General features: G+C 38.7%; 1 protein-coding gene across 4 annotated transcripts; it reads right to left on the bottom strand.

Moving 5' to 3' along the window:
• Positions 1-30: 30 nt before the first annotated feature.
• pex12 (peroxisomal biogenesis factor 12) lies at positions 31-5,695 on the bottom strand. 4 transcript variants are annotated; one of them, XM_044099009.1, is made up of 4 exons: positions 5,319-5,695; positions 3,684-3,811; positions 3,070-3,605; positions 31-1,312 (listed from the first exon to the last, which is right to left on the bottom strand). In XM_044099009.1, the coding sequence occupies exons 2-4, from the start codon at positions 3,804-3,806 to the stop codon at positions 922-924; spliced, it is 1,050 nt and encodes a 349-aa protein (XP_043954944.1). In that variant the 5' UTR covers positions 3,807-3,811; positions 5,319-5,695; the 3' UTR covers positions 31-921. The 4 variants fall into 4 exon arrangements, with proteins under 4 accessions (XP_043954944.1, XP_043954945.1, XP_043954942.1 ...); XM_044099010.1 differs by having other exon boundaries at positions 3,684-3,808; positions 5,319-5,631; XM_044099007.1 differs by having other exon boundaries at positions 3,070-3,811; positions 5,319-5,632.
• Between the last annotated feature and the right edge of the window lie 5,148 nt (positions 5,696-10,843).

Below are 10,843 nucleotides of genomic sequence, written 5' to 3'. Positions count from 1 at the left end.
TTGGTGTAACTTCATTTCAATAAACCTCAACTGCAAAATCATGACTGTGTGTTCATGTTTCTATGGGGTGTTGTTTGTAAAGTTACACAGTGAAACATTTACAGCAATATTTTGGCCTTCACTATAAATATTGAGTACACAAACTAGTTAGGAGATTAAATATTTAGTTCCCAAATGTCTGAGCAAAAATACTTAGTTCACTGTTTAGTTCCAAAATAAATACTTAGTGTAAGTATTTAGCTCCTATATATTTAATTTCCAAACTAAATATTTATTTTCCAAATTCGAACCCTAATATTTGTTTTCTAAGTACTTACTTAAATATTTAAGTCCACGCCTGTTTTCTCCCCTCAATAGCCGTTCCCAATCTACACAATCCAGCCCAGCTTTGAGACTATCTCATACTTTTACGTTTTGATCAAAATCAGGCTTGTGCGTTTCTCCATGCAGACAGATTGTGATTCACGCTGTCATTTAATGTGAAATTCCCTTTCCTGGCGTTAGGCTGAGGCCTCAATACCATAACAGGACGACCCTTCTAAAGGGACCAAACAACAGACAATCGATTGTCTTCTCATCCAGCTGTTTTACAAAACCAGCAAAGTGGATTAAACCAGGAATTTTTGGGCATCTTGGCGGAATTAAGCGTCGATTCAGTTTCATAAAAGCGGTAAGAAAGGTTTTATTTGAAGCACTAATATAGAGTATTTTTACTGATTTAATAAATACAAAGGCAAAGTGTAAGCCATTAAAATCTGAATTAGATAATAATTTATCAACTTTAAAATCAATTTTTGCACACAAAAGTAAAGTACCATTTTCACTCTTCACAAAGAGCTGTTGATAGAAGGAATGTGGCAAACAGTAAGGTCACATTTCTCCAAAAGACGGGAAACATCTGGAATGACCTCCAGAGAACTCCTAGTTCTCAGACTCATAGATCTTGATGAGGTGTTGCAGTTCTGTGGGGAATCCAGTGAGTGGGCAGCAGTGGTTAGCCTTCACATAAGTGTAAATGCAGCGGTAACAGAAGACAAAGCCAGATGTGGACAGCACCGTGGAGTTGGCCCGCAGCTTTTGGCACAGCGGGCAGTTCTTCTCATCTGCTGCTGGTCGGACATCCTCCTGCAGATGAAGCGGGGGAGGAGGTGCCGGCAGGGAAGAAATGGTTTTATCTGTGCTCTGGTTTTCCGAGGAATACCACCACTCCAGGAACTGCAGGAAGAAGACGCCCAGAGACAGGAAGGTGGAGAGGGAGATGGCCACACCCCGCGCTGCCCGAGACATGAGCCACCATGCTCTCTGCAATACTCTGCAACCAAAGGAACAACAGCATGATGTTTTTCTGTTCTCCATTCAGATATACACATTATGTTCAAGTTGTGTTCATCAGGAAATCTGGAACCAGGATCTTTTTTTTATAACTAATAAAAATAAGTGCTAAAGAAAATCCTGAAGCTCTGTTTTCTCAGGTACCAATAATATAAAAACATGACAAAAACAAACGGCCCTTAAGCAGCAGAACAACATGTTTGTTTTGCAGTGTTCCCTTTGAACACTGAAACTGATGCTACATTGGTCCGTTTCTAGGGTTTCCAGTACACCATCACTTTATCCAAGATATGCCTGACTGAGTATTAGGGCCAAACTAAAGAAAAGTTAAGTGGAGGAATGAAGTTATATTAGTGAGAGAAAAAAGTAGCACAAAAAATACAAGTTTGAGTTGCAATATTGCATTTAAATTCAGAAAAAAGTCATAATATGGGAATAAAGTAGAATGAAGTCTTAGTAAAATAAAGCAGTAATTTTATGACTTCTACACAATACTAAATTAAAATGAGGAATGCTGAGCATCAAGTTATACAGTGGTATCAGTTTTACAAATAAGGGCATACTTAATCTTTTAACATATTAGCATCAGATTATTTAAAGTAGCAGGACTTGGGATCAATTGAGCCAACGACTGGATCTGTTTAGAAGAAAGAACCATGAAAAGAGCTGCTCACCTCAACATCCTGATTAGTGTCAAAGCTTTACTCTCACTCAAACAAGTTTTTCTTTTTTTCCCCCCCGCCAGGGGTCTTTTTGTGGGATCTAGTGTCCCTTATTCGAAAGTAGGCTGACAGGAAAGGGGGAATGAGAGGGGGGAAGACATGTGGCAAACGTCAGCCGGGTCTGGGAATCGAACCCGCGACCACCGCGTCAAGGACTGAAGGCCTCCAAATGTGGGTTACGCCACCACAACACGTCCTCAAACAAGTTTTTGTAGTGAGTTTCCGACTTTCTTCTGCTAATATTGACTTTGTTCTCATTAAAATTGCTTAGTCTGGTTCTGATATCTTGTTATATGATACAGGACAGGATTCCAACCTAAAATCTGCAAAACCTGAGTGCAGTGCAGTGCACCCTTTTTCTGAAAAGAAAAAAAAAACATGTGCTATACTTCTTCAATGATACTTGTTTAATGGTTCACCTCTTTTCCAGAATGTGAAGGAATCCCTCCGTAAATTTCTGTATTCTGACTTTTTTCAAGTTTGTATTTGTTGTGTGAAAAATTCCCTTCCTCTGCCAGCAGCATACATGTTCTTTCCCTCCTGCATAAGTGGGCATTTATTGTTTTATCATTTATGGTGAAAAATGTATTATAAAAGAGTTTTGATTTATTGTTTCTATAAATTTCAATTGAAAATGTTAAATAGAAAAAAAACCTGACAGTATTAGGGGAAGTTTTTTTTTTTACTATTTTCTCCACTGTTTCTTCCACAGGACTATAAAGAAATATCAGTAGATTTATATGATAAAAAACAATTTAGTGATATGTATTACACTTCTTTCAGTAGGTAGTATCCTGAAGAAGACTGGTTAAAATGGGAATGTTTGTCCAATGTTTGTGTTTTTAGTGCTATGAATGCTGTGCCATACAGTGCCAGGCATACAGAGACCTATAGTAGATGTAATACTTTACCATAATATTTATTGTTATCACAACCGTACCTCTAAATATTGCGATAAAATTTAATCTCAATCATACCCAGCCCTACTCCTGAAAAACCTGAACAGTTCACCTACCTCCCATCGGCCGGCCTGGGCCTGCAGCTGGTTTTCTGCTGTGCATCTCTGAGGTCATGTGTGGTGAGCCGTGCCAGTCTGACATTGGCCAGCCACAGCAGGGGACTGTGTGTTCTGCTGACTCCGAAAACAAAAAGCAATTGCTGGCAGAAGATCCAGGACTGCCAGGCCGAACTGACATACGGGTATGCTGCCACTGCTGCTCGGTACAACCTCTGCTTCCTGGTCTGTGGTAGCCTGATGGAGAAGTCTTCCTCCTCTCTCTGCCGGGCCAGCATCACCTCCAGCTTGGCCCGCAGGTACGGCACCAGGCACAAGAGCAGCAGGGACCGCCAATGGGAACGCTTGTGCAAGCCCAGGCGAGCAGGAAGGCCCCGCCCACCTGAGACCCTCTTGAGCCCATAGAAGTTCTCAGAGAAGGAGGCGCTGCACTGGGACAGGAAGTGGTTCTGTAGGAGGACATCCAACAGCAGGTAGAGCTCATCGAAGCGTTTCCAAATGAATCCAAACTGGGACGGGTTGGATTCAGCCAGAACCTGAGACAGTTGGAGCAGTAGGGTAAGAAGAAAGGAAAATCTTCCTATAGTCTGGCATCTACCAACAGGAAGCCTCACCTTGACTGCATGTCTCAGAGCAGGTCTGACAGCCTCCATGAGAGACTCCTGGGCCAGCACTTCAAAGATGGATGGCTGCTCATTAACAACCGTGGAGGTCAGGTGGGCTCCAGCCTCTGCCATGCCTTCTGCAAGAGACAAACCTGTCACCTCATTTATCTGGCAAAATGTCTAAGAATTAAACAGAAGAGTTATTTCTATACCCACTAATCCCCAAAAAAGGATGCCTTCTGTTTGCATGTGGACCCATGTTCAGTCGTGGTGAAAACAAAGAACTTGCTTTCTGTACAACTTCACAAATTCAGTGTTTCACATGTGGAGGAAATCTGAGCCAGAGTCCTGTGCATTGTTCTTTTGGTTCATGGAGGTTTGCTGACAGTGATCCATTAGGTCCTCAAACACAAAATTTCAATAAGATTTAGTCCTGAACTTAATGGGACTGAGCAGTTTCTCTGGTTTACAGTATTCTGTTGTAGACTGGTGGTAGTGTTTGTGATCATAGTCTTCATCTATGAACAGTTTTCTGATATTTATTTGTAGCAACAAGACATAAAATAAGATCAGATGTTTTTCCCCATATGCAACACACCTGGCTAAATAAAGTAAATGTAGAAAACCTGAAACACGGAGTCCTCTGTATAGTTGAGTAAAAATTGTGTAAAAGTAATCTTTTAATTTTACCAATATGGAATAATCTGAAGATTACTGTCATGGGAAGAAGCGTTGAAACCTCAAACAACCTCACAGTATCAGCAACTGTGAGACAAGTTTTATTGCTGTAATGCTGTAAAGAGTTTTTCTTATGTTACTGTGACACTTGATTTTGACATCAATGCAACCTCTCCGCCCGCTCCTCCTGGGTGCTGGAGTGTACGAACGGAACACCTCTCCCCTGCGGCATCCTCAATCAGTTCCTTCAGACTAGCAACACAACTAATTAGCACAACTAAAATTAGAGATATCTTCTGACAAGTCAACATTCCCTTTAAGCTCTCTCCAAATGAATTAGATAGCTTTAATTACACAGCTTTTCTATTTGAGATATCTTGAATTAACATTTGACTACTCAGAATGACATTACTAATATCTTGAATTAGTATTATGTCTAGTCAAAATGTCAGATTTACATAGCATTTTGCAATTTCAATTTAAAAAAATGAAAACTAGAAAAAAAAAGGCTTAAGTTAAAAACCCCCAGCTAGACCAGTTTGTATGCTAGTGTCAGCTCTTTGATGGCTGTTTTATGAAAGCGGATCTATATTATTATTTGCCAATTGAACAAGTATTATAATAGTATTATCCTGTTGTTGACTACAGTTAAATATACGGCAGTAGGGTACTGATCTGTTTTTTGGAAACATTGGTATGAGGGGTCTGTTATGTACTTTTATATTTATTATTGGGTTTTTTTGGGAATTACGAGATTATAGAATTACGAAATTCCATAGACTTTGAGTCTGCAATAAAATTAATTTAAATTTAGCAAGTCTCTGAATATTTTTGAACAAATCCACTATATTCATATCGTAGTGGAGCACGTGCAGCTTAGTTGGATTCTTCAGCTGTGAGGTTGTCTCCAATCATCTATTTAAAATAGAAAACAGAAAGCTGTCTGAGTCAGCCACATGAACCCACCTTGCTGATGTTGTTCCTGGAGAGGAGAGCAGCGTCACTAACGTGTCTTCATACTATTGCAGCGTCACGCGGTGATTTATCAACAGGTCGAGGTGCGTGAGACCTCGCGGTAAGAATGCCGACATAATGTTTCGTTCTCCAGGGTTCCGTTACTTTAGAGTCTGCAACCAAGAATCCTTACTGACTACAGTTACAGCAGACGCCACTTCTTCACACAGCACACAGATTCTTCTTCGCTGCGCTTTTCCTGGAGCTCTTGCTCAGAGTAGAGAAATTACTGCCACCAACTGCCACAGTATTCTTCTTCTTCTTGATTTTCATTGGCGGTTGGCAAAAAAAGTGAAGTAGAATTACCGCCAGGCGGTATCTACTGTACTGGTATCGAGCGCGATTCTTGATGGTCTTGTTATTGAAGAACTTAGGTGGTAAACAAACATACAAATCATTATTCGATTTCAAACGAAAACTAAATTATTTAATAGAATTTGATAATATATAGTAGGTATAAGTATGTGTGCATGTAGATAGATAGATAGATAGATAGATAGATAGATAGATAGATAGATAGATAGATAGATAGATAGATAGATAGATAGATAGATAGATAGATAGATAGATAGATAGATAGATAGATAGATAGATAGATAGATAGATAGATAGATAGATAGATAGATAGTGTTGAGGAAATATAACTACTTTGAGTGTTTAATATAGTTAATCTCACAGCAATGTGCATTTAGGTAGATTGAACATTCTTATCTGGACAAAAGCTAAACAGATGTAAGCCAGGAGACAGCAAGGAGGCAAGAGATAAACATTCTCTTGGAGGAGTTTAACCAAAACACTATTCTCTTGAAAGGCTTTAAATTAGGTGGGCCATAAACCATATCTCCCTGGCTCAGAGGTCGAAGGTCGGGGGTCTCTCAGAGAAGAGAGCTGCGTCTGGAGATGGTTACAGCCTGGTACTAACGTCTAATTTTAATACATCTTTAAATACTAATCGCATGTTTTTGATTAAAGTTTATTATCCAAGTTAGAAGTATTAATCTACTAGATGATGAATGTATTTGAAAAAGTGTATTATCAGGGATAATTTCAGAATCAAAGAAAATTGTTTTAATTACAAAAAGGAATTCTACCTCATTTTGTTCTGTGACAAGACAAAGATTTAAGTTTTTGGAGATGCTGAAATCAGAAAAGCAGAAAACTAAGTTTAATGAAAATAACTTAATTTTAACAAGTAGTAAACGACTTTTGATTTCTGCCATAACTTAGGGGAAGGTATAAGTTTTTACAAGGTAGCTTTTGGTTGGTCAAAACAGGGGTACGCCCTATTCGCATATATTAACAAAAAGAAACGCCTTCACTAGAAAAGTGAATGCTCAATAATAAGAATTCAGATAGCTGCTCGATTCTGCTTTTCCTGCCAGCTCTCTCCAAAGACGCGTCTTTGTCCTTCTTTCTGTCTTTGCTTTTTTATTTTTTGTCTGTCTCAGGTAATGAGTCTGTATCTTGGTTGCTTTGCAGTTTTTGTTGTTCCTTCATTGTGGTTTTCTATTGGATTAAACTCTGTAACACTGTGACGTCAGCACGCCTCATTGTTTTCTTCCGGCCGTGAAATCATCCGCTCAGGACCCGGGAAAGAGGAAGAAAAAGAGAGCCAAGCTTTTTTTCCAAAATTAAGCTAACTTAGTAATTCTTCCTCAATAATAGATAGATAGATAGATAGATAGATAGATAGATAGATAGATAGATAGATAGATAGATAGATAGATAGATAGATAGATAGATAGATAGATAGGTGTGTGTGTGTGTGTGTGTGTGTGTGTGTGTGTGTGTGTGTGTGTGTGTGTGTAATGTATAGATATTTAAGTAGATAAAGCTGCGGTATGTAACTTTATGTTAATATTTGTTTAATTGCTTGTAACTTTAATACATAGATTAAATTATACTGGACTGTATTTTCTATTTTTTTACTAATTGGTTGATTTGGATTTTATTTAGTGGTGACAGAGTAAAGAGACTGGACAGAAATGTTAGTTTTCCTATTTCCAAATGTAAAAACAAGTGTAAAAGATGTATAGTTTACTTTTGCAAGGCCCTAATAAACTTTTCAGAATAAATAAAACTGATTCCATGATGTTTTCTAAAAAATGCAAACACAGAGACTCTAAACACTAAGCAGACATTCTTTATATAATAAAAACTATGCAGGAACAGACAGATGGGAGGGCATTGCAGAGGAATTAACGTGATATAAGCGGGAGGAAACGACTACAGAAATTCCATCACTGCAGAGAGATCAGTGATGAGTGGAGGCATTTGGTGATTGACAGGGATTAATGGATTATTAACAAAGCCGTCTGCTGTCAAAGCCTCCATCATCAACATTGATTTGTGTTTAGTTGTTTTTGTGTGCTGGTGTCTGTACTGGTGCCTTTGTCTCAGTGTCAGTTAGCTGATTAAGGAACAGAAAAAGTTTGAGATACAGCAACATGATGTTCAGAGTCTTCAGGAGCAGAAGAGGTGAGTTGAAAAAATATCAAGATAAGCTCAAGCTATTATTGGAACGCAATTTGACTTATGTGAAGATTGAAGATCTTTGTATTCTGGGATGTTTGTTGGCATTGCAAAAAAGTTGCAGTTTAATGTCTTCACAAAGCAGACAAAGGCTTTTGTATGCTTTTGCTTCTTACTTTCTTCAAATTCAGACATGTTCAGACATCGATTTTCTCCATTCAGATAATTTTTGGTTATCTTTCCACAACCGTCTCTCTGTAATTTGCTGGAATTTTGTCCATTCCTTTTGACAGAGGTGGTGTAGCTGAAGTGATCAGGCTTGTAGGTCATTTGACTAACAAACACTTTTGCTGCTCAATGTACAAATTTTCTGTGGGACTGAGACCAGGTCTTTGTGATGATCACTACAAAACAAATACTGTTCTGTCTTTAAGATACTTTATTACCTATGATATGATTATGATTAGAACTTATGTGGGAGACCCTCTTGTGCCCAAGCTTTATGTTGACCACGGATATTGCTTCGGTATTTTTGGAATATTTTTTCCCAATGGTGCCTACCCCCCCTCGCGGTGTAAGCTTCCTCACTTCAGGGGCCTCATGTATAAAGCGTGCGTACACACAAATAATGTGCAGCGCCATATTTTACGCACAAGTCAGCATGTATAAAAATGAACGTAAACATATGCACATTTTTTACCTGCTGTGAAAATGTGCGCCATTTTCATGATGCATCATGAAGAATGTGGACAATAAACAAAATAAGTTTATTGTCCACAAACTTATTTTGTGGACAATAATAAACTACAAAGTAGTAAAACTCACCTAAATACACTGAAATCTGAAACCCTTCAGTGTCATTTTAGGAGCATCAAACCTGATGTTTTTTCATAATTTTAATCTTTTATTGTCTAAATGTAAGTAATGAAACTTAACCACATTTATCCTCAGACAGTAACACACACAAAATAAATAAAATAGCAATAAAAGAATGGAAAAACCTCACTCGAATGTAAATAATGAATTTCCTAAGTATATGTCTCATAAAGATGTAACAGATTGGTCTGAGCGCCAAAGTGCATTAAATACATGCTATCTGTGGGACACTTTGATTTACACTGAAAAAGAAAATAGAGTTGGATCAGAAGATTAACTCCAAACAGGTCAGGTTTGATTATTCTTAAGGTGAACAATGTGTGTAGACAATCACACAAAGGTGGGCTGCATAATTGTGGAACACCTTGGAACTGATGGAGAACATCACCCATAGAAGGATTTTTTGTGTTCAGAGATTATATTGATCTGCTGGGAGATGTTGATGATGGTTTATTAGCATTTAGATTGCACAGACTGATCATCCTGGAGCTCTGAGCAGAACTTAAAGAAGGATCCATGTGTTACTGGTGTCAGATCTACTAATGGAAAATGTAATAAATTTCATTGAGTAGAATTTAAAATTCTGTATGACTGTTCGCATGGGCATTGTTCAGGGATGTTTCAAAGATCATACTTGTCTGCTGAGATAGATAGGACGTTGTTACAAATGAACAATGTAGACTTCTTCTGGAAGGAGGGAAAGTGCAAAAACACTTTGATGGACTCAATTTGCCCAGTTTCTGTAGAGCAGGTATACAAAAAGGGCATTTTGTCCAAAATAATAAGTGGAACACTGAAAAGGTTTAAAACATTTTTCCTGGTGTGAATGTAAACCTTGTTGTAAAAACTCTTTGTTTTTCTTGTTTGTTTGTTTTTTGTTTTCACAGTTTCATCGAGGTGACCTCTGTGTTTGGAGCAGAAAACAGGAGATGTCAACCTTCATTTAACCTTTCCTCTAGCTACTCCTCCAATTATATTTCCTTTTGGCTATTTTCCCACAAAAATGAACATTCCTTTGTCTTCCATCCTCTTTGTGATTTTTTCCATTAATTTCTCTGGGTGGCTGCTCCTGCCTGTGGGAAGCTCACATATGTGCCCTCACCAGTGCATTTGCTATGAGCATGCTGACCTGGTGGACTGCCGCAATGGCAAATTTGAACATGTACCCAGGGGCCTCCCTCATGGTACGTGGCTGCTGAAGCTTGGAGGAAACAATCTGAGCATCATAGAAACCCGAAACTTTATTGGACTGTGGTCCCTGAGGGTGCTGGTGCTGACCAACTGTCACATCAAAGAAATACAAGCACAGGTAGGCAGAAACAGATGGAAGAAAAAGGGTAAAAACATTAGCTGAGAATTGACTGAAATACATTTGATTGAAAAGTGGATATGCTTAAGCTTAGGTTCACATAATTTCCCACAGACAGGATGGGTATGTCACGACCATGCAAGGATAAGTGTGTTATATAATGGATGGATGGATAGAATGGGTCTGCATCAGAAAATGCATGGCATCATGAAGAAGCCATGTGTTACAAAGTGTTCAATGACATCCATATAAATACGGACTGTGGGAGAACCACAGTGCTGGTTCTGTTGGACCTCAGTGCAGCTTTTGACGCTGTTGACCATGACATATTACTGAATCGACTGGAGAGTTGGGTCAGACTCTCCGGTCCAGTGCTTAACTGGTTTGAATCGTACATAAAGAACAGGGATTTCTTTGTTTCAATTGGAAACTTCTCATCAAAGAGGTCAAAGGTCACATGTGGGGTACCCCAAGGTTCAATCCTAGGACCCCTCTTATTCAATATCTATATGCTTCCACTAGCTCAGGTTATAACAGGAAATAATATTAGCTACCATAACTATGCAGATGACACACAGCTCTACATTACGATGTCACCAGGAGACTCAGAACCCATCCAATCACTGAACAGATGCTTAGAACAGATAAATGTGTGGATGTGCCAAAACTTCCTCCAGCTGAACAAAAACAAAACTGAAGTTATTATCTTTGGACCTAAAGAGGAACGATCTAGAGTCAGTGCACAGCTTCAGTTATTACAACTAAAAACCAGTAGTGGGAGTAGTGATGGACTCTGACTTGAACATTCAGAGCCACTTAA

Source organism: Gambusia affinis, linkage group LG19 (genome assembly GCF_019740435.1).
Source record: "Gambusia affinis linkage group LG19, SWU_Gaff_1.0, whole genome shotgun sequence".
NCBI classification, from domain to species: Eukaryota; Metazoa; Chordata; class Actinopteri; order Cyprinodontiformes; family Poeciliidae; genus Gambusia; species Gambusia affinis.
This window is presented reverse-complemented; position numbering and strand designations above follow the sequence as displayed.